A 23938-nucleotide genomic window follows, 5' to 3' on the forward strand; every position below is an offset into this window, starting at 1 on the left:
CCATAAAAAGTGAGAAAGTCTTACCATTTGTGCAAACATGGGTGGACTCTGAAGGCATTATGCTAAGTGAAATAAGTCAGACAGAGAAAGACAAATACCATATGATCTCACGTATATGCAGTACTAAAAAAAAAAAAAAAAACCTCATAGAAAAAGAGATCAGACTTGTGGTTACCAGAAGCAAAGAGGAAGAGGAAGGGAAATTGGAAGAAGGTGGTCAAAAGGTACAAACTTCCAGTTATAAAATAAACAAACACTAGGGATGTAATATACAAGGCAACACAGTGACTATAGCTAACACTGCTATATGATATGTAGGAAAATTGTTGAGAGTGAATTCTGTGAGTTTTCAAGAAAATAAATGCATTTTACATTTTTAAAAGGTTGAAAGAAATCAAAAGAATAATATCTCGTAATGCATCAAAAATGTATGAAATTCAGCTTTCAATGTCCATAGATAGAGTCCTTTTGGAATACAGTCACACTCACTCATTTAAGTATTGTCTATGGTTGCCATCTCGCTACAACAGTAGAGTTAAGTAGCTATGATGAAGACCACAAGGTCCGCAAAGCCTAAAGTATTTACTATCTAACTCTTCATAGAAAAAGTTTTCAGACACATTTTAAAACAGTCAGTTTTAGGATGATTTGCTACACCACAATTGTTAACTATGATTTAAAATTTTTCATCCCATATTAAATTTTTTGGCTTACATGCTGTGCTTTATAGTTATATCTATGCTTGTATATTTAAATTTGTTATTAATTTTTAGAATATTTCATTGTGGTTAGTTTTTCTTTCTTGAAGCTTACTAATATTTTCTCTGTAACCGAGTCTGTAATCAGTGTTTTTAAATGTTCCATAGACACTAAAAACGAATATGTGCTCTCTGTTAGCAGGGTATGCAGTGTGACATATGTCTACTACCTCCACCTCACTAAATATGCTAAATAAATCCTTTTTATTTACCTATATTAGAAAATAGTTAAATTAGTACAAAATGATTATGTCTCTCACCGTTTCTGTTTCTAATAGTTCTAAATTTCTATATTTTAGAATTTATTTCTATATTCTAATGTGTTTAAAAATAGCTTGGAACCACCAATTACTCTTATTTTCCAAATATAGTATATATCAATGGCCACCAAAAAGGGCCAATCCCAGAGCCACAAAGATCCAGGCCAGCATTCTGCTTTTCCTTTTTTGTTTCCCTTCATTAAATTGAACAGAGTGCTGAGACTTAAATAAACTCAGACATTCCAATGTCTGGATTTTTCTTTTTCCAAAGTTAGCAAATGAGAAAAGAAAAACAATTCACAATAGAGGGAAGAAAAATCATTAAGAAAGAAAAAATGCAAATTTAAAAATTGAAAGATTAAAAGCTGTGTGTGTGTGTGTGTTCGGGTTGGGGGGCGTGCAGAATGTTCACTTAATTTCTTTTCCTACCTAGGATTATTCGAAATACAAAATTTCTAGTTAGAGAAAAGGAAAATAAGTGATTGGCCCAGGAGTGCGGTGGAAAAAGGAATCAGGAGATTCCAATTTGAGCCTCACACACCAGTGAGCTGTGTGATACTGGGGAAAACATATTAAACCAGAACTAAGGTAGGTCCAGTCTGCCTTTGGAAGCAGTGAGCAGCTTGCCAAAACTACTGTGGATTGTCCAGGTGAAGACGGCCAGGAGCAGCTGGTCGCTAGGGAATGTTCCAGGATGCTGGACAGCTGGTGGAAATCAAGGCTCAGCAGGGATGTCAGCTGTCAGCACTGGGAGAGAGGTGGAGTCAGCTCTCACTAGAAACATCAGTTGATGTCAGATCAAAGGCCCAAGGAAGGCCTACGCTGGAAAGCTGAAGCTAAGAAGAGATAAGAATAGAACCCAAGCGGGGGCAAAGTAGTTGCAGAACAGAACTCAGTCTGAGCCAAAGGCAGGCAGGAAATTGGGCAGGGCAGGAATGAGTCTGGGAGTCTACGGAGCAAACCGAGTGTCAGGAGACCGAGTCAAACTCCAGCTTCTCTATCCAATTCAAAAGTCAAGGGCAAAAGAAGGTCAGCCAGCAAAGTCTGGAGAGCTGTGCCTACACCCTCCCAAAAGGAAGGCCTTTCGAGTTGGCTTTGTGGAATCTCCCACCAGATTTCAAGGGGTCTCTGGCCATGATGCTGTTAAATTCTAAGTTCTTACACATAGGAAGGGGTTAAGTTCAATGATATCCCAGGTTCTATCCAGCTCCCCAAGTGTTTAGGGCTCTATCATTCTATAAATCTAAAAATATACATTAAGTTCCAAAGGAGATATGAGGGTATTAAATGTTTTATCCAGGGAAATAGAGTTTACTGGACTCCCTCCCGCCACCATCTTCACCCCCCCTGCACATACATATAAATATCCCACCACTACCACCTAATTCTTTCTACTAAAAGGCAGTGTGGAATGTTTTATAGCCCTTCTGGAAAAAAGGAGGGGGAGAGAAGGAGTGGGATGACATTCCATTCCATCCTGACTCACTTAAAGATATCATTTGATTCTCAGTCACAAAGAATTCTCTTAACAGGGTAGAAAGAGCCCTGGTCACGAGGAGCTTGTTTGGAGTTGCAGTGGTTCCCTTTGCATTCTGTAAGCCAAAAGGGATGCATTCCAGGGCTGTGTTTCTTTCATTTGTTTTCCCTCCAGGCTGATTTTATAGTAACAACAAATAGCCACTTAAATCTATCTCCAAATGACCAACATTCAGAAAATGTACCACATAAAATATAGACATTTTACAAGGGACCATCTATTAGCTGATAATGGCAGAGCTGCCATGGAATGCATAAGAAAACAAATGTGACCCTCACCAAACGTCAGATCCATTTATCCAAATCAGCCCTCTGCAGTGGATCCCAGATAAACCTACAATGATATGATTCAAAGCATTATGAAAGGTTGGGGGGAAGGTTACAATAAACTAAATATGTAGATACGAGTAGTAGGCAGGAAAAAAAAAAAAAGGCTGGCAGAAGAGATTTTAAAATGTGATCATATGGGAAAGAGAATATTAGACCAACAAAAAAGTTTCCGTGGGAGAAAACAATAAGTTTCTCTATGTATATTAAAAACATGTAGACATGGGAGAGTCGATGGTTGCCAGGTTTAGAGGGGAGGAATTAATCCGGGTTAAAAGAGACTCCCATAGCCTCCCAGCCCTGGCAAAAGTGTCAGTGAGGGGAACTTAATCTCTGGGGCTCCTGACTGCTCTCAGCCTCCATTCTGCTTTTCACTCACCTTAGGCAGGGCTTTGATGATTTCTCCACTTTCCCCGTATTAAAATCTAGTCTGAGGAAAGGGCCTGGGGAATTTTATTTACTCTAAGGAATATGACTACATGCTTTAACACTCCCCAGCCCTGTGCTGTTTGAAGCTTAAGAGCGGACAAACTTTTAAGCCCCTAAAATCTATAATTGCAGAATTTCTGAAATCAGCAAGCTATGTGTAAGGAAGGGTTATATTCTGTGGAATAGAGGTTCCGCCCAGTCCTTCTAAATTATATCATATTCGTGGCCACTGATAAAACTCTCCCTCTTCTCTAAGCAAGCCACTTTTTCAATGAAGCCTTCCTGCAAGTAGCTAAAACCTACCTAGGAAAGTGATAAGTGATATCCGTGTATTATTTAATTGTAAAAGAGTTCAAATTGTGAATGACAGGATAAGGACAGGAAGATGGGGGGCGTGGAAGGCAGGCAGGAGAGAGGATTGAAATGGGGAATTAAGATGGGGGGTGGGGGAAGGGGCAAGAGATAGAGGGCTGTCTGAGGTGAAATATGTGGTAGTTTTATTTTCTACTAAAAATGAAAATTAAGGATATTATAGATATTATTTAGGAGAAAAGTAAAGTCAACAGTTTTCAGGAAGGCCAAAGATACCCATTAAAACTTTGAAAAACTTAACCATAAAAATGACACAGGAGAACTCATGGATGTATTTTATTTCAGAGTTCAAAGACCCTGACTGAAGCTTTTCATAGAGTCTATTAACACAGCATAGCAACTCAGGAACACACGAAAGTGCTTCATTCTTTATGAGGGTACAACCACAAATGCATGGAATAATTTAAGTGGAATGTTCACAAGTTCCAAATTCATTGCCCACACTGAGAAACAGTGTTTCTTGAAAGGGAATAGTATATGAACTATTAAGGTCCACTTTGGGTTTGAAGAAAAAGAAAAAACAAGCACTATTAATAGCCTTTATTAGGAGCACTGTACAAAGTTAAATGTATTCCTGAGTCTTGTGAGCTATTTTTAATTTTTTTAAGAAGTTGAACAGAAATCATTTGTTTAGCTGCAAAAAGGTCATACAGGCCAACTAGAATGTCATGCTTTACGTCTGCTAGAATTAAATCAAATCAGTACAATAACACTAGTTATATCGTCCTAATCAGGATCTGATTGGCAGTTAAATGAAACTTTATTAAATAAAAATTGTGGAAGGTAATTCATATAATAATTACAGTTTGGGAGAGGAAAATCTCTCAAAACTTGGCATCCATGAATAAAAAAATGACATAGGAGAATTCTGATGGCAAAAAACGTGGGAACTGTAATTTCTGATTCTTGAGGATTGAGGTTCTCCTCAAATATACTGAGCACTGTTGTTTGCTGAGGGCTATGCTGGCTGCTTTCATGCCTCTTCTGTTTTTTAATTCTCACAGTGATGCAGGTATTCTTACACGTACCGTCTATATGAGAACCGGAGGCTCAGAGAAATCAGAGGATCTGCTCAAGACCACAGAGTTAGTGGAAGGCTCTGGTTTCAAATTCAGGCCTTCTGACATTCTGTGATCATAATACAGGCCTCCTAGGTTAGTTTAGAAAAAGTTCTCATTTCTAGCTACCACTTCTCTCCTCTTTTTATTCTGACCTGACATTGGGTCTCTTCCCTTTGGCCAGTTTGCCAAATTGGGATAGCTTTGCCCCTCACTGGTTCATACATTCACTAACTGAAAGAACATCTAGCACTAGGGAACCAAAGAGGCACCAGAAATAAAAATCAAAAAAGACAGTCTCTTACGATGTGCATAGTCCCTTACGATGTGTCAATGTAGGCTCATCAGTTATAATCAGTGTACCACTCTGGTGAGGGATGTTGCTGGTGGGGAGGCTGGGGGAGAGGGCAGGGGTTGGGGGGTAGCAGAGGGTACGTGGGAACTCTCTGTACCTTCCTCTCAGTTTTGCTATGAGCGTAAAACTGCTCTAAAAGAAACTGTCTCTAAAAACAGAAAGATAGTCTCTGCCTTAAGAAGTTTACTGCTGCGTCAAGGTGGAGGATTAATGACAGCTGAACGCAATAGATGCTTTGATTCAGCAACATAGGAGGGGCCGCTTTAAACAGACAAACGAGACGGGAAGAGCTCCCAAAACTTGTGCTCATTTTAAAAGACTAGTAGCAGCCAGTGAGATGAAGAAGCTTCATCATTTTAGTGAAAAGCAATGAGCCTGTGGGAAGACACAGCAGATTAAAAGACCAGGCCAAATTATAAGATGGTTCTAAGGTAAAAGTGGGAGATGCAATTACATGTGTTAAGATAAATAGTTTAAACTTTATCTTCAAAGCTGTGGAGACTCCCTGAAAGACCTAGGCAGGGAAGTGGAATGACCAAATTTGTCTGATGGAACCAAGATGTCCGTTTTTAAAAATTAACATTATATTTAGGCATCTTTGAAGTCACAAGCCCTCCATGAACAGCCCAAAAATGCTCCAGGTCCAGCTCTCCAATATTCTGAACAAGTATATTAAAAATAACTTGACACCAAATTTAAAAAGGTGAAGCTCTTTAATAAGTTCTGGATTCAATTCAACAAATGTGTGTTTAGCACCTCTGTTTAGAAGGCCGTGAACTACAGCATTTAATTTCATAGTATTTTAATACAGTAAACTGTGAAAATAAGTAGATATTCAATTGCATACCAGAAACTTGACTTCAGAAAAACCAGATCATTCAAAACCAAAAATAATTATTTATTTTACTAAAGGTATTGCCACAGTACTTTATTTTTTTTTAAACAGTTCATATGTGGGTTTTTTTCCCACATCTTTATTGGAGTATAAATGCTTTACAATGTTGTGTTAGTTTCTGCTGTACAGCAAACTGAATCAGCCATATGTATACATATATCCCCATATCCCCTCCCTCTTGAGCCTCCCTCCCACCCTCCCTATCTCATCCCTCTAGGTCATCACAAAGCACCAAGTTGACCTCCCTGTGCTATGCAGCAGCTTCCCACTAGCCATCCATTTTACATTTGGTTGTGTATATACGTCGATGCTACTCTCTCACTTTATCCCAGCTTCGCCTCACCACCCACCGCCATGCCCTCAAGTCTGTTCTCAACGTCTGCATCCTTATTCCTGCCCTACCACTAGGTTCATCAGTACCGCTTTTTAAAATTCCATATATATGCGTTAGCATACGGTATTTGTCTTTCTCTTTATGACTAACTTCACTCTGTATGACAGACTCTAGGTCCATCCACCTCACTACAAATAACTCAATTTCATTCCTTTTTATAACTGAGTAATATTCCATTGTATATATGTGCCACATCTTCTTTATCCAGTCATCTGTTGATGGACATTTAGGTTGCTTCCATGTCCTGGCTATTGTAAATAGAGCTGCAGTGAACATTGTGGTACATGACTCTTTCTGAATTATGGTTTTCTCAGGGTATATGCCCAGTAGTGGGATTGCTGGGTCGTATAGCAGTTCTATTTTTAGTTTTTGAAGGAACCTCCATACTGTTCTCCATAGTGGCTGTGTCAATTTACGTTCCCACCAAGAGTGCAAAAGGGTTCCCTTTTCTCCACACCCTCTCCAGCATTTATTGTTTGTAGATTTTTTGATGATGGCCATTCTGACTAGAGTGAGATGATACCTCATTGTGGTTTTGATTTGCATTTCTCTAATGATTAGTGATGCTGCACATCTTTTCATGTATTTGTTGGCCATCTGCATGTCTTCTTTGGAGAAATGTCTATTTAGGTCTTCTAACCATTTGGTGTTGAATTTTGTCAAAAGCTTTTTCTGCATCTGTTGAGATGATCATATGGTTTTTATTCTTTAATTTGTTAATATGGTGTATCACATTGATTGATTTGCGTATATTGAAGAATCCTTGCATCCCTGGGATAAATCCCACTTGATCATGGTGTATGATCCTTTTAATGTATTGTTGGATTCTGTTTGCTAGTATTTTGTTGAGGATCTTTGCGACTATATTCATCAGTGATGTTGGTCTATGGAGGCTAAACAGTGCGCTGCTAAATAACCAAGAGGTCACTGAAGAAATCAAAGAGGAAATCAAAAAATACCTAGAAACAAATGACAATGAAAACACGATGATCCAAAACCTATGGGATGTAGCAAAAGCAGTTATAAGAGGGAAGTTCATAGCAATTCAAGCTCACCTCAAGAAACATAAAAAATCTCAAACAATCTAACCTTACACCTAAAGCAAGAAGAACAGAGAAAATCCAAAGTTAGCAGAAGGAAAGAAATCATAAAGATCAGAGCAGAAAGAAATGAAATAGAAACAAAGAAAACAACAGCAAAGATCCATAAAACTAAAAGCTGGTTCTTCGAGAAGAAAAACAAAATTGATAAACCTTTAGCCAGACTCATAAAGAAAAAAGGGAGAGGACTCAAATCAATAAAATTAGAAATGAAAAAGGAGAGGTTACAACTGACACCGCAGAAATACAAAAGATCATTAGAGACTACTACAAGCAACTATATGCCAATAAAATGGACAACCTGGATGAAATGGACTAATTCTTGGAAAAGTACAACCTTCCAAGACTGACCCAGGAAGAATTAGAAAATATAAACAGACCAATCAAAAGTAATGAAATTGAAACTGTAATTAAAATCTTCCAACAAATAGAAGTCCGGGACCAGATGGCTTCACGGGTGAATTCTATCACACGTTTAGAGAAGAGTTAACACCTATCCTTCTCAAACTCCTCCAAAAAATTGCGGAGGGAGGAACACCCCCAAACTCATTCTACGAGGCCACCATCACCCTGATACCAAAACCAGACAAAGATATCACAAGAAAATTATAAACCAATATCCTGATGAACATAGATGCCACAGTACTTTAAAAGGTAAATTTGTCTCACACTGTTAGTTTTATTTATGACAACTTAGGGTAACCAACATTTTAGGAATGCCTTCACTAGGACTATACTGACATACGTTTCCCTAACATGTGTAGCATTTTTCAAAAAGCAATTTAAAAGTTGTCATCAGTTTCTCTCCAAGCTACTTTTTTTTCTTCTATGATTTATTTTTTCCTCCGTATAAAATTACACTCAGTTTGCTATTTCCTCCTTTGACGTGAACTATCTTTTTTCCTCACCTGCCTAATTTTATTTGTCCTTTAAGACTCATCTCAACTGGAAAAAAAAAAAAAAAAAAAAAAACTCACCTCAGCTGGCACTGTCTGCAGGAAAGTCTTCCCTGACTTGCCCAGATTGAGGTAGTCGCCCCTTCTCTGGGCTCCCACCACCCTGTGTGTATGTGTATAGTGGCACTTCACACACACTACTTAATTCATTGCTTTACTTGTTTGTTTTCCTACTTAGACCAAGAGCCACCTCATCTTTCATCTCTGTATCTGCAGGACAAGGGCACACAGTCAGTGGCCATTAGCGCTGATGAAGAGAGGAAGCAGGAGGAATAAAATGAATTGTATTTCTATTTTCCCTATTATTTCTCTTTTCCTTCATCCTCATTTCATGCCTTCCTATTATGTCTCCCCAACTACTAAGACCTCATCATAATCCTTCTCTTCTCAGTACCAATACACATCATGATTTTTAGTCTCTCCCGCGAGGTCTGAACTATTGCAAAAATGCTGGTCCCCTGTGTGGGTAGCACAGGTTGAGGAGTTTGTTGCTCCTTAGCTTTGCAAAGGAGGGGTTTGTTGTAACAGACCCTGCATTAGTCTCGATTTTATCTTTTCTTCTGTGTTTTAGCTGGGGTCTTTTAACATGCTTTAGTTTTGCCTGGCTTTTGGTCTTAGCAGCTGGGTAAACAGACTTTCTGAAACACCCTGGATAAAATGGCAAGTTCAAGGGGAAAGTCTTCCACCTTTAAATTAAAAAAAAAAAAAACTTGCTCACGGCCACAGTTGGGGAATAGTAACACCTGAGAGCACTTGAGAGGGATTGTGTTTGTGCTGGCTATGGAAAACTCTGCTGATGACAAAAACACGCAGCTGCCTTTCCAAGTGAGGCCGACAACTCTCAGGGAGCAGCATCAACCTGAATTTAGCAAGAGTGACAGAAAAGCGAGGTAAATGACTGACATTTCTGGTAGGCACTTTCTAAAGAGTCTATGAATTGCAGAGGAGAATGCAAAGAGAATCACCTGATTCTAAAACACTTAAATGAACACTTGCCATGGGCAGGAAAGTTACTTTGGGAAATTACTCAGGAAATTAATCAAAACTTAGGAAAAATACTTTGGAAGGAAGATTTTGAAACACAAGAGGAAAACTTTATGTGTATTTAGGAGAGCAAACTTTGTAAAAATCCATAAATGCTTCTGTTTTCACTTTTGGATATCGAATTGGATGAAAGGGGTGCAACGTTTTGTTTTATTTTGTTTTTAAGGAACACCATGAGTCCATCATCACTAGAGATTTTTTAAAAGTTGTCTGAAGTGCAAATTCACTCTCACAAACCCCTCTACATTTTTATGTATTTTAAAGATTTTCCAAAATAGAAATATAGGCTGAGGAAAGTGTCTATGAGCATTAAAGGGAAGTTTTATGATGTAATGTTTAATAGCAGACAACAGGGGAAAACATGGTATATTCACATGGTAATGTAGCTACTGTTACCAAAAATATGCTTTTCTATAGAAATGACAGGAAAACCACACACACAAAAAACTGTAGCATGTGCACTGTAATATGCTCACGAAAAGACAAAAAGACAATAAGATATTAACAGGCACAGACTGTAGCTGCAATACTTTTGTAAAGCAAAATTTACAAAAAATTTATATGAAAAATACGGACAGCTAACTTCTTAGGCATATCAAAACACATGTTTTTATGGAAGAGGTCTTAAAGAAAAGTCTTCTAGAACATCTACAAGGTTTACTCTAATGAAAGTCCAGGCAGGCAGGGAGTTTAGTTTTGTTTTGTGTTTGAAGCCATCTTCCTTGTGCCCAAAACAGTCACTGGCACATAGTAGGTAGTCAATAAATACGTGTTAAATAGATGAGTAAGAGAAGGAACAAATGAGAAGCATGTTCCATTGAAACTCTTGAGTCCCTAGGTCTCTTCAGGTATGGAAGGAAGTTTTTGCTGGTTCTAAGTTGCTGGAAAACTTCGAACTCTACCAGGTAGAGTATTTCCTTCAAGATGTCTCTTCAGGGTCGGGGGGAATGAGTGAAGGTGCTCAAAAGGCACAAACTTGCAGTTATACGATAAATAGGTCCTGAGGATGTTATGTGCAGCATGGTGACTATAGTTAATACTACTGTATTGTATATTTGACAGTTGCTAAGAGAGTAGATCTGAAAAGTTCTCATCACAAGGGAAGAAAAAGATTTGTAACTGTGAGGTGACAGATGTTAACTTACTAGGGTAATCATTTCAGAAGATATACATATATCAAATCATTATTTGTGTGCCTTAAACTAATGCAACATTATATGTCAATTATATCTCAATAAAACTGGAAGAAAAAAAAAAGACCTATCATCAGGTTACACAGAAAACAGAAGTTGTTGACAAGCTAACTCATTTTATGGCCAAAAACTTTCCTTTGTTTCACAAGTTTCAGAAACTCCTTTATCATAAACTCTATTATAACTTTTACAGCATGATTTTCCTGCCAACTCCCCCTACTCTCTCCCTCTGGACCCACCTCCCTATATTATTCCTTTATATTGAGAAAAGGTGGAAAGGAAAGGTCATGTCAGATTGTGGAAGGCCATGATGTCAGAATAAAATGACCAGATCTAATCATGTAATTAATATAGAGCCATTAATATTTTGAATATTGGAAAAACATAAAATCATATCATGAAAATGAGACATTTTACAACATTCACAGAGACTTCTGAAAGCCCAACACGTAACAGTACTAATGAATCCAGGGATATTTATTCAGAAAAACAAATGATAAGGTTATCGATGGGACTGAATCAATATCCTAATCTTCCCTGGTCATCATTGTTTGATCCACCACGGAGGAGAAGAGACCTGAGCTGGAAGAGACTGTAGAACTGCATCCCACAAGACACCACCAAAACACGTCCACACACCAGCCCAAGAGAGCAGGGACCCTGGCCTCTGAGCACCCAAGGGCCTCTCTGTGGTCTGTGTTTTAACAGCAGGATGATGATGAAGGCAACTCCCTTATCAAGTTTCCTCTCTTAAGACTACCCTCTAGTCTCTTCTTTACAAGTTTGATTCCTTAAGTCTGAATAAAGACATAAGAACCTATGGGTTCCAAAATGCTGAAACTCCCACTTCTGGGTATATATAAGAGGAGAAAGAAGAAGGTGTTAGGTTATTTAATTCACCCCAAAAAGAGAAATTTGAAATTAAACTGTTACAGATGCTGCTAGAAGTCTGTCCACAATAGAATTCTATAACAGAATTTAGCAAGGAATACAGGTTTTAGGACACAGGAAACCAATAATTTAACTCTGTGGTTCTTAAAGTTAGAAGAGTGCTGGCAACTCAATAACAAGATGACACGTATCTGCCTAGGTTTTGTATTTTCCTTCGGTCCACTCTTCTCACAGCATGGATGTGATTTATTTAGACTCTCCAAGAGCTTTTGATAAGGTTCTCACAAGTGCCTGTTATTGAAACTTGGTAACCGTGGTGTGAAAGGAAAAAGTCATATCAATGAATTAAATGAATCAAAAACTGCTTGAGAGGCAAAGAGTCAAAAAGCAGAGATAAAGGGCCAATTCTCATGGGGTGAAATGTTAATGACTGAGGGCTCTCCGGCTTTGCAGTAGAATCTGAGTTTTATTTAACTAATGACCAAGAAAGGGGAGCCCAATTCTCATTCCCCTCTTCTCTGCATATCAGTCCCACACACAGAGGCCCCATTGGTTGAAGGAGGAGATACAGGCAGCATAGAGAAGAAGTGCTTAAAATCCAGGAAAAAGCAAATAGGTAATGAATGCAGACTCATGTAGAGGTCCCCAAAGGAGAAGGGAAGAGGAATAAACATAACATTAGCATAAGTTTTTTTCTAAGAACTTTCGCTTGTTTGTTAGTTTTTTAATACAATTTTCTAAGGTTACACTCCATTTCGTTATTACAAAATATTGGCCATATTCCCCGTGTTGTACACTACATCCTTGTAGCCTATCTTACACCCTATAGTTTGTACCTCCCACTCTCCTACCCCTGTATTGTCCCTCCCCCACCTCCCCACTGGTACTCAGTTTGTGCTCAATATCTATGAGTCTAAGAACTTTGATATATCTATGCTACATGGAAACACAAGGGCATTTTCAAAAGACAAGGTATTGTATTTGAACAAAAGTTCTTAATTTATTGGTTTGATGAGAGCAAATGTTCCATACTGAAGAATGGTTCACATGGGCATTGAGATCCACAAAAACCACAATCTATTCCTATAGATCGAGAACTTAGATGTAAACAAAAGTGAAACTGATAGGAAAGCATAAGAATTATTAACTTTTTCTGAGGCAAACTTGAAAAATTGATACAGGTTTTAACAAAAGTATAACCTGACATGAATGGAATAATTTGAAAATCAAATACTCGAATTGGTCAGCATTAATCCTTTATGACTCAATCTGCCATTTTCAAAACATCAACATGACAAACTACACAGAGAGGCTCAGAAAAGCCAACAAGCTCTTGACCGAACCTCCCTTATCTCAGTTTCCTTATCTGTAAAATGGAAATAATAGAACTTCCCTCACGGGATGATTATAAGGGTTAAATGAGATCATGTATGTAGAGCGATTCATACAGCAAATGTAAAAAATGATGTTGAATTATTACTGTTAGTATTTATGATAGACTAAACCCAAACACTTACAAGCCACAGAGAAGCAACTAATGCAAGCTATTGTGATGTTCTTATTTGTATCATTGTTATGATGCAATACTTTAGAAAGACATGTGAAATACTTTCAAACGCTTTCAAACAAAGAAAAACATAGCTTTAAAATATATTTCCACTAACGAATTTTGTAAACTGAAAGATAATTATAAGTTAATCTAAATAAGCCAAAAAGAGCACCACAAAATGCCAGATAAATGCTAATAACATATTAATTCTTAAAGGTACAAACAGTAGAGCCAAGCTTACCGTGTCGATAGTATTTTAATAAGCTCTTTTCTATTCTGTACCCGAAGGTGGTTAGTTCTATACTTGGAATCATCAATCAGTTCAGGCAAATTCAAGATCTAAAAGGGAAAAAGAATTTTAAAGTGTAATTCACAAAATTTTTGTGTACCTGCCTGTGGGTACTAGTGTTCAGGACCTACCACTCCATCCTCAAGGCCATTCCTTGCTGGTCTTTATACTTCTTAACACAAGGATCATGCAGTTAGGATGGGTCATGCTGGTGACTGGTTTTCTCATTTATAAGAAGTTTTTACTACATTTAAGCATGCGCCTACATACAGGAAAACCGAAAAGCAGTTATCAGACCCCCCGTAATATCTTGTACCCATTTATGAGAATATAGGAGAAGAGTTATCAGATTCCCACAGTAAGTCTTATCTAGAGGAAACAGAGATAGAGGTGCAAATTGGGTAAAACTGACCTAATTCTAAGAACCAATAACATAAGTGCAAGTCTACACTTACATCAAGCTCATAATCAACATATATCTTGTAAGTACATTCACTTATTTGTTCCACATGTAAATAAAATAGTATTATCTGTCCCAGTAGTCCTATCCAGGATGTTGTACAAGGTGCTAAAATAAAGGGGAAGCATACACACTTGCCCCAAATGCTTACCGTTAAAACAATGTCAAATTAAAAGATACTCCTCCTATAGAAGTGTCCCTATTTTTCTTTACTATGACTCCCTGAAGGAATAACAAATAGAAGTGCTTTTATATACTTCCTCTTTCGCTCCTCCTCAGTAAAGAGAAAATCTATCCTGGAAGTCCCAGTGGACATCTTGCAATTTTAACAAGACCATAATGAAAGTACCAAGTGGATTTGGAATGGAAAAGAAGTTTTAAAAAGAATGTGTGGAGGCAGTGTTTGGCACTTGTGTTGGAAAGTCAGAAGGAGCATTTATGGGCTAGGGGCAGGCCATGTGGCCTACAGAAAGCTTCACTACCTCTATTAATGTATTTGCCTTAAATATAAACATGTAATGGTTTCATTTGTTTCCCACAGTTTAAATAAAGTCAATCCATTAATCATCTTACAAAGGAGAGAGAAGTGAAGAAGATTCCCTGAAGTAAAGAGAGCATCTCAATGGTATAATTTCTCTTTCACATGTTTCACTTATTCATTTCCTTTAGGAATAATAAAGACAGCATTACTCTCTCAGATTTTAAAAAGTGACACCACATACAGTGCCCTTTCTAGAAACCTCCCTGTCACCACACCTGATCCAAGAATTGGCCTCAAGGCTTATCCAGGAATCAAAACACACCCTTCCCCACCAAGAGTGAACAAGTCATTTCAAGAAAAAGCAAGTGCCTTCACTAGGTCACATGTTAAATTTATAAATGTGGCCTCACCCAGAATACAGTTGTAAGCTACACAAAAAACTACTCAGTATTTGCGCTCAATGGTAACTGGGGTGCACTCATGTCTCCTTCTCTGAATATGACTTATTGGACCTCTTTTCTCTTTGAAAGTTGGTGTTAAATAGTGGGTAAAGTAATTATCCTTCTGTCTTCAACTATGCCAGCATTCAAAATGTTTCTAGAGAGACTGCTTCAAGAGCTGTGGTCATAACCATGCTTTAGGTGCTTGAAAGAGAATGCTGCCTGGGACAAAATGAAACAATGTAAGTGAAAGTGCTTGACATATTAAGCATTAAATAAATGTGAAATATTCCAAGTAGGTACTGTTTCTCCCCAAAGACATATGAAAGCATGTGTTTATTCAAAAAAGAAGAATGGGAAAGAAGGGAGAATGTAGGGGAGGTTATCTACTTAACTTTCATTTCTTAAGGATATTCCTATTGGATATAGAATTCTGCAGTTACGGTTCTTTCCTTTCGGCCCTTTAAACATGTTGTGCCACTTCCCTCTGGGTTCTGCCGTTTCTGACAGGAAAGCTGCAGTCAACTGAGTCAGTGTTCCCCCAAATGTATCAACAATACGTCATTCTCTCTGGGTGCTTTCAAATGCTGTTTCTTGGTCTTTAGTTTTCAGCAGTAATATTTTGATGTACTTGGGCATGGATTTATTTGGATTTATCTTATTTGGGGTTTGCTGAAATTATTAAATCTGTATGTTTTTAATCTTTCACCAAATTTGGGAAGTTTTCAGCCATCGTTTCTTCAATGGCTTCAATTTTTTTCAGTCTGTTCTCTTCTCTCCTTCTGGGACTATAGTGACATAAATATTAGATTTTTTTGTTATTGTCCCACAGGTCCCTGAGTATCTGTTCTTTCTTTCATTTTTGGGAGGGGACTATCTGTTTTTCCTTTCTGATGTTCAGACTGAATAATTTCTATTTGTCCATCTTCAAGTTCCTTGACTGTTTCCTTTGTCACCTCCATTGTGCTACTGAGCTCATTCAGTGAGGTGTTTGTTCCTGTATTTGGTGGTTGTATTTTTCAGTTCTAAAATGTTCATTTGGTTCTTCTTCAAATCTTCTATTTCTTTTCTGGACATTTCTACTTTTCTATTTATTTTAAGTGTCTGCGATGCTTGTTGGAGTATCTTTATAATGGCTGTTTTAAAGTTTTCATGAGTTAATTCCCACATCTGTATCATCTTGGCATTGGCATTTATTGATTGTCTTTTCTCATGCAGGTTCTGGTTCTTCATACGCTGAGTAATTTGGGATTGTATCCTGGACGTTTTGAATATTATGTTATGAGCCTCTGAGTCTTGTTCAAATGCTACAGAAAATTTCTGTTGTTATTGTTTTTAAGCAAGCAGTTCACCTGGTTAAGTTCAGTCTGCAAGTCCCAACTCATCTTCTATGTGCTTTGGTTCTACAGTCAGTTCAGTTTCCAAAGCCTTTGCAATTGCTTTTTGAACCTGTACCCTACTTAATGGTCATGCTGCAACCTGGGAAGCTGTCTATTTGTTAATAGTTCTCAACATCGTCGGTGTCCTGATTAGGACCAGATCAATGCATGTGCAGCTAAGGCGTGAGCGCAGCTCACAAACAACTTCACGGATCCCTTTCTGAAGCTTTTCCCTCTCTGCAACCTCTTTCTGGTTCCCTAGAGCTCCCCTCTAGTTACCCTACTCCCCAGCATACTACCAGGGCAGAGGCCAGTCAGTGGGAGGGCAGAGGAAAAAGCATCAAGGACTCAGCCCTGTCTTTTGGGATCACAGCTCAGATACAAGAAAGGTCCCCTTCCTCGGAGTCTGGCTGCTGCTCACCCACCGCTGCCGCTACAGGACTGCTTGGAGGCTGGGGGGTGAGAAAACGAGAGGACAAAAAGGGAGGATGTCCACACTCTCTCTGACATTAGACTCCACTTTTATGCTCCCCGCACCAGGAATGAAGGGCATCTCCTGGAACTCAGCTCTGCTCCCTGGGGCCCACTCCCAGGTTTCAGGTTGTGTTCATGTAAAGGAATAATCAGAGGGAAAAACCGGCAAACTTACTGCCAGTTTAGAGGTATTTCAAATTCTGGTATTCCTTCCCAATTTTCCTGCTATTACTTACTTTTCACAGTCCTCATACAGATGTTCCGCGCATTCTGTACAGGTTTTATCACTGTGTTCCGTGGGTGGGACAGGGAGAAATGTGCTTACTCCATTTTACCCAGAAACAGAATCTCCACACCTAATTGCTAGAAAGACCATTTATTAAGTTCATGCTGTGAGCCAGGGACTGAACTAAGTGTTTTACTTATCTAATCTAACTTTTAAAAAACCCCAAAAGTTATATATTAGTATAGTTATGTATTATAACCTTCCTTTCATCAGGAGGGCACTGATGCTTAGCAAAGACTAAGTGCCTTTTGCCAGAGATCACCTGACTGGTTCCAAGATTCACAGAATGCCCTAGAATTCAAATGTCCTCAGACCACCTGCTCTAAAATCAACTATAGGGCCTGTTAAAATTGAAGTTTCCCGTGCCCCACCTCACATACTAAGTCAAAATCTTTGGGACAGGGGCTCAAGGAGGTTTCCTATGCATGCTAAAGTTGAGAACCAATGTATATTGCCTCCAATAAAAGAAACTTTCAGTCTATATGACTTTTAAAAGGATGTCAGTGTATTTCAAATAGGAATGCCCGTTAGTGTTGGCATCAATCAGCTTAGAATAGCTTACATGTGCTCATGTTCCCTACCCTTCCATATCATGTTAAGGGACATAAAATAGGGTTTGTTATAAGCCAAGGTTCACTTTATGTGCAAGAAGATTTTTTGAAGCCCAAGCCTTGAACCCAAAGCTCTTACTGCCACTCTGATCCCTGACAGTAAGAGTATTCCAATAGGGCCCCTCCCAACGAAGGTATTAGTCAACCAGTATATCAAACTCTCTTTTGGAAACAGATTGGGCGTAAGTAAATTCTACTCATTCGTCACAAACAATACTGCCACATTTCTCCCCAGGAGGTAGAGCAGCCCTGTCTTTCATGATGGACTTTACGTGGCAAAAGAATAATTTTGATACGCTCATTGTCTAACTTGGGGTCCTCCACTTCTACAAGGCCAGCCTGAACTATAATACCCTCCGTAATAGATAGAGCTGAATAAAAAGTACCTAGAAAAAGCTCGCTTACTATATATGGGAAGGGGGAGAACCTTGCATCAAATAAGGAAACAGATGATTTTTTTTCCTTAGAAAAGGTTTTTAGGACAAGTTTACATGTAAGGGTATAATTATGAAGGTGAAAAACTCAAATCAGATTGCAACGTTTGCTGAAGATGCCTAGTAAATGATGTAGATAACAGTAAAATCCTATACACATAAAACTTTTCTTCTGAGGATCTCAAAGAGTTTTATAGACATTGCCTTAATGGCTCATAACAGGGATTATCATTCCTAACTCACATATGGGAAAAACAAGGTCAAGTATGCCACTCTCCAAGGCCCTCTGCTAGTCTCCTTTTTAAAAAATGTGTCATAACACACCATAACAATAAGTCATATTTTAGTACTAAAACTGATGGCAAATATTCTGCTTTGATATAAAAATCTTTTTCAAAAAAAGTTCTTATGGATATTTATGAGGAAGTTCAAAAGTTTTAAATTGATCAGCAGTAATGAATCAAAAATAAAAAGAATTCAGTGCAGCTATTTTCAACAGTGAAGAATATATCAACCAGTAATTTCTACCCCCTCCCCACCCTGATTCTGGAGAGAGAAAACTCCAAAACATATGGCCCAGGAAGAAAATCTGTCCTTGTTTATAGCAATGAACTGGCTTTTACATCTCTGCAGCTAGAGTACGCAAATGACTTCACAGGCAACAGCTTCCGTATGTTTTATATTTTTAACATTGACCGTTCATAATAAAGGTTCTTTGATCCCAGATCAAATGTTTGAATCAATTTTCTCTACACTTACTCAGAGTCACCATTATAAAAGCTCCCCTCTTTCCCACCTCAGATGTTCCAGCCCTTCCTGCAATTGGAACTATCTCCATTTGTCACCTTCTCTGCGGTACTTCCCACCCCTTTGCTGTGGTTTTTAGCCTCTCATACGAAAGAGGCACAGCAATAAATAATTTTTGTACATAATAAGTTAATAAGTTTTTAGCCTCTCATACGAAAGAGGCACAGCAATAAATAATTTTTGTACATAATAAGTTAATAAGTTTTTAGCCTCTCATACGAAAGAGGCACAGCAATAAATAATTTTTGTACATAATAAGTTAACTGCAGTAAATAAGGTTCCTCTAAGGAATTCACAGGCATCTTTATTAAAACTGAAAGCTCATGGTACAAGGAAAAAGAAACCTTTCCCAACCAGTAAAAAATCCTCAACAGGTAAGGCCTTTCTCTACATGTAAGAAAAATAAACTTATATACATATATATATATATATATATATATATACACACACACATTTAAACTAGATTATTTGCCTGGGATTAGAACTCTAAAAAGTGAACTGAAAACTAAAGCCTTAAATAAAAACAAAAGACCAGAGTCTGGATAAATGATAAAAACATCAAATTGAAAAAAAATGTCCAAGCAAGGCTAAAAATTGAGAATATCTTCAACATAAAATTACTTTAAATAATTCCAAGGCCTTTATTTAAGGCCTTGTTTAGGAACAACATTTTTGTTTTCTTGTTTTTTTAGTTTTTGACTGTGTTGGGTCTTCATTGTTGCACGCGGGCTTTCCCTAGTTGCAGCGAGCGGGGCTACTCTTTGTTGTGGTGCCCGGGCTTCTCATTGTGGTGGCTTCTCTTGTTGCAGAGCACGGGCTCTAGGCCCACGGGCTTCAGTAGTTGTGGCACGTGGGCTCAGTAGTTGTGGCTCGCGGGCTCTAGAGTGCAGGCTCAGTAGTTGTGTCGCATGGGCTTAGTTGCTCCGCGGCATGTGGGATCTTCCCGGACCAGGGATCCAACCTGTGTCTCCTGCAGTGGCAGGTGGATTCTTAACCACTGCATCAGGGAAGTCCCCAGGAACAATATTTTTAACATGACAATTGCTAAAAACTTAAAACATGAATTTTGCAGAAAGATACTCATTAAACAAAGACTAATTTGAAGAAAAAAATTAATTTTCTAGTGGTAAGAAAATAAATTTGGTAGTAGAATAACTATATTTGGGCCTAATTATATCTTGTGGGGTTTGAAAAAGGAGAAGAAAAAGAAAGAAGAGAAAAAAATCTTTTTCCTTCCATATCTTGGCTATTATACGTAATGCTGCAGTGAGCATAGGAGTGCATATACCTTTTCAAGTTAAGTGTTTTCATTTTCTTCAGATATATACCTTTAAGTGGAATTGCTGAATTGCATGGTAGTTCTATTTTTAACATTTGAGAAATCTCTATATTGTTTTCCACAGGGGCTACACCAATTTACAATCCCAGCCACAGTGCACAAGTGTTCCCTTTTCTCCACATCCTCACCAACATTAGTTGTTTCTTGTCTTTTTCATAATAGCCATTCTGGACAGGTGTGAGGTGAGATCTCACTGTGGTTTTTATTTGCATTTCCCTGATGATTTGAGATGTTGAGCACCTTTTTTTTTTTTTTTAACTTACTACTATTGGTTTATTATAAAGGATACAACTCAGGAATAGCCAAATGGAAGAGAGGCACAGGGCAAGGTATGAGGTGGGAGGGTGCAGAGCTTCCATGCTCCACTACCCTCCCATCACCTTGCTGTCTTCACCAGAAGCTCTCTGAATCTTATAGTTCAAAGGTTTTCATAGAGCTCAATCTCCAGTCCCCTTTCCCCTTACTGGAGGTTGGTAGGTGGGGCTAAAATTTCTAACCCTCTAATCACTTGGTCTTCCTGGTGACCAACCCATCCTGGGGCTATCTAGAGACCCCACCCTAAGTCACCTCAGTAGCATAAACTCAGGTGTGATTGAAAGGAGCTTGTTGTGAATAACAAAAAACACTTCCATCATTCAGGAAATTTCCAGGGTTTTAGGAACTCTGTGTAAGAAATCAGGGACAAAGCCTAAATATATTTTTGTATTTTACCACTTCATAGAAGTAGAAAGAAAAACCCACTTCTATCCTACCACCCAAATATGGTCTGTATTAGCATTATGGAATACTTCCAGGCTTTTTTGTGAATTTTGAGTACTATATTTATATTAGCATGGCAAACATTTTATGCTAATATTTATATTGAAAAAACGTATTGCTATTGCTTTATGAATGTCACTCAGATCTCATCTTAATGTTATTTCTTCAGAGAGACTTTCCCCTGACAACCCAGCCACTATTTTAACACAGTAGCCTATTTTAATTCTTTGCATGGCACTTACCATGGATCATTTTGGAGTTTTGTTTATTTATTTATTATCACTCTCCCACTGAGCATCTTTCATGTACCTGTTAGCCATCTATACGTCTTCTTTGGAAAACTGTCTATTCAGAACTTCTGCCCATTTTTTAATTGGATTGTGTGGGTTTTTGCTATTGAGTTGTATGAATTCTTTACCTATTTTGGGTATTAACCTATAATCAGATATATGATTTACAAATATTTTCTGCCATTCAGTAGGTTGCCTTTTCATTTTGTCAATGATTTCCCTTGCTGTGCAGAATCTTTTTACATTGATGTAGTCCCACTTGTTTATTTTTGCTTTTGTTGCCTTTGCTTTTGCCAATAAATCTTCACCAAGACTGATGTCAAGAAGCTTACCACCTATGTTTTCGTCTAAGGGTTTTATGGTTTCAGGTCTTATATTGAAGCCTTTATTCTATTTTGAGTTATTTTGGTCCAGTTTAATTCATTTGCATATGACTGTCCATTTCCCACCACTATTTATGGAAGAGATTGTCCTTTCCCCATTGTATATTCTTGGCTCCTTTGTCATAAATTAACTGACCACATATGAGTGAATTTAGTTTTGGCTCTCTGTTCTGTCCCATTGATCTGTGTGTCTGTTTTTATGCTAATGCCATACTGTTTTGATTACTATAGCTTTGTAATATAGTTTGAAATCCAGGAGCATGATGCCTTCTCCCTGTTCTTCCTTGTTCTTCTTTGTCAAGATTACTTTGGCTATTTAGGGTATTTTGTAGTTCCATATAAATTTTATAATTGTTCTATTTCTGTAAAAAATGCCACTGGAATTTTGATAGGGATTGCACGGAATCTATAGATGGCTTTTGATAGTACTGACATTTTAACAGTATTAATTCTTCCAATCCATGAGGACAGAATATCTTTTCATAATATCTTTTCATTTATTTGTGTCTTCTTTAATTTCTTTCATCAATGTCTTACAATTTTCAGTGTATGGGTCTCTCACTTCCATGGCTAAATTTATCCCTAGGTATTTTATTCTTTTTGGTGCAATTGTGAGGTTGTTTTCTTAATTTCCATTTTTTATAGTTTGTTATTAGTGTACAGAAACACAAATTTTAGTGTACAGAAAAATTAGTGTACAGAAACACAAATTTTAGTGTACAGAAAAATTAGTGTACAGAAACACAAATTTTTGTATATTGATTTTTATATCATGCAACTTTGCTGAATTCATTTACTGTTCCAATAGATTTTTGGTGGAATCTTTAGGATTTTCTAACTATAAAGTCATGTAATCTGCAAGTAGAAGTAATTTTACTTCTTCCTTTCCAATTCTGATAACTTCTCTTTCTTTTCCTTGCCTGATTGCTCTAGCTAGGACTTCAAATTCTATGTTGAATAACTCTGGTGAGAGTGGGCATCCTTGTCTTGTTCCTGATCTTAGAGGAAAAGCTTTCAATCTTTCACCACGGAACATAATGTTAGCTGTAGGCCTGTTATATATGGCCTTTATTATGTTGAAATATGTTCCTTCTATACTTAATCTAAGGTTTTTTATTATGAATGTTGAATTTTGTCAAATAATTTTTCTATGCCTATTGAGATGATCATGATTCCTTTCTTTCATTCTAATAGTATGATATATCACATTGATTGATTTGTGTGTGTTGAAACATCCTTGCCTCCCAGAAATAAATCCCACTTGATAATGGTGTAAGATCCTTTTAATGTATTGTTGAATTAAGTTTGCTAATATTTTGTTGAGAATTTTTACCTCTGTACTCATTAGGGACATTGGCCTGTAGTTTTCTTTTCTTGTGGTGTCCCTGCTGGGTTTGGTATCACAGTAATGCTGACCTTGTAATATAAATCTGGAAGTGTTCCCTCCTCTTCTATTTTTGGAAGAGTTTGAGAACAACTGGCACTAATTCTTCTTTGAATGTTTGGCAGAATTTACCAATCTGGTCCTATACTTTTGTTTGTTAGGAGGTTTCTGATTACTAATTCAATCTCCTTACTAGTAATCAGTCTCTTCACATTTTCTATTTCTTCATAATTCAGTCTTGGAAGGTTGTATATTTCTAGGAATTTATTCATTTCTTCTAGGTTGTCCAATTTGTTGGCATATAATTGTCCATAACAGTCCCTTGCAATCCTTTGTATTTCTGTGGTATCAATTATGACACCTCCTCTTTCATTTCTGATTTTTTTTTTTGAACCTAGCTAAAGCCTTGTCAATTTTGTTTACCTTTCAAAGAACCAGCTCTCAGTTTCACTGATCTTTTCTATTGTCTTCTTAGTCTATATTTCATTTATTTCCGCTCTGATCTTCGTTATTTCCTTCCTTCTACTAACTTTGTTTGTTCTTCTTTCTCTAGTTCCTTGAGGTGTAAATATAGGTTGTTTATTTGAGATTTTTCTTCTTTCTTGAGGTAGCCATCTATCGCTATGAACTTCCCTCTTACAATTGCTTTTACTGCAACCCATAAGGTTTGGTATGTTGTATTTCCATTTTCATTTGTCTCAAAATATTTTTTAAACTTCTTTTAATTTCTGCATTGATCCAGTCATTTTTATAGTTGCATGTAGTTTAATCTCCACACATTTGTGATTTTCCAGTTTTTTTCTTGTAATTTGTTTCTAGTTTCATACCATTGTGGTCAGAAAGGATGCTTGGTATGACTTCAATATTCTTAAATTTATTAAGACTTGTTTTGTGGCCTGACACATGATTTATCCTGGAGTATGCTCCATGGGTACTTGAGAAAGAATGTGTATTCTGTTGCTTTTGGATGGACTGTTTTTATATATCTGTTTAGTCCATCTGGTC

The 23938-nt window shown here is 37.5% G+C and overlaps 1 protein-coding gene across 1 annotated transcript in view; it reads right to left on the reverse strand.

Annotated features, from left to right (window-relative positions):
• SUGCT (succinyl-CoA:glutarate-CoA transferase) overlaps positions 1–23938 on the reverse strand; it is a 683256-nt gene that overhangs the window by 427928 nt on the left and 231390 nt on the right. Inside the window, exon 11 of the mRNA XM_082846503.1 lies at positions 13359–13456. Coding sequence (XP_082702629.1) covers positions 13359–13456 — 98 coding nt within the window. The remainder of the gene's footprint in view (positions 1–13358; positions 13457–23938) is intronic.

This window comes from Leucopleurus acutus (assembly GCF_964270905.1).
Source record: "Leucopleurus acutus genome assembly, chromosome: 9".
In the NCBI taxonomy this organism is placed as follows: domain Eukaryota; kingdom Metazoa; phylum Chordata; class Mammalia; order Artiodactyla; family Delphinidae; genus Leucopleurus; species Leucopleurus acutus.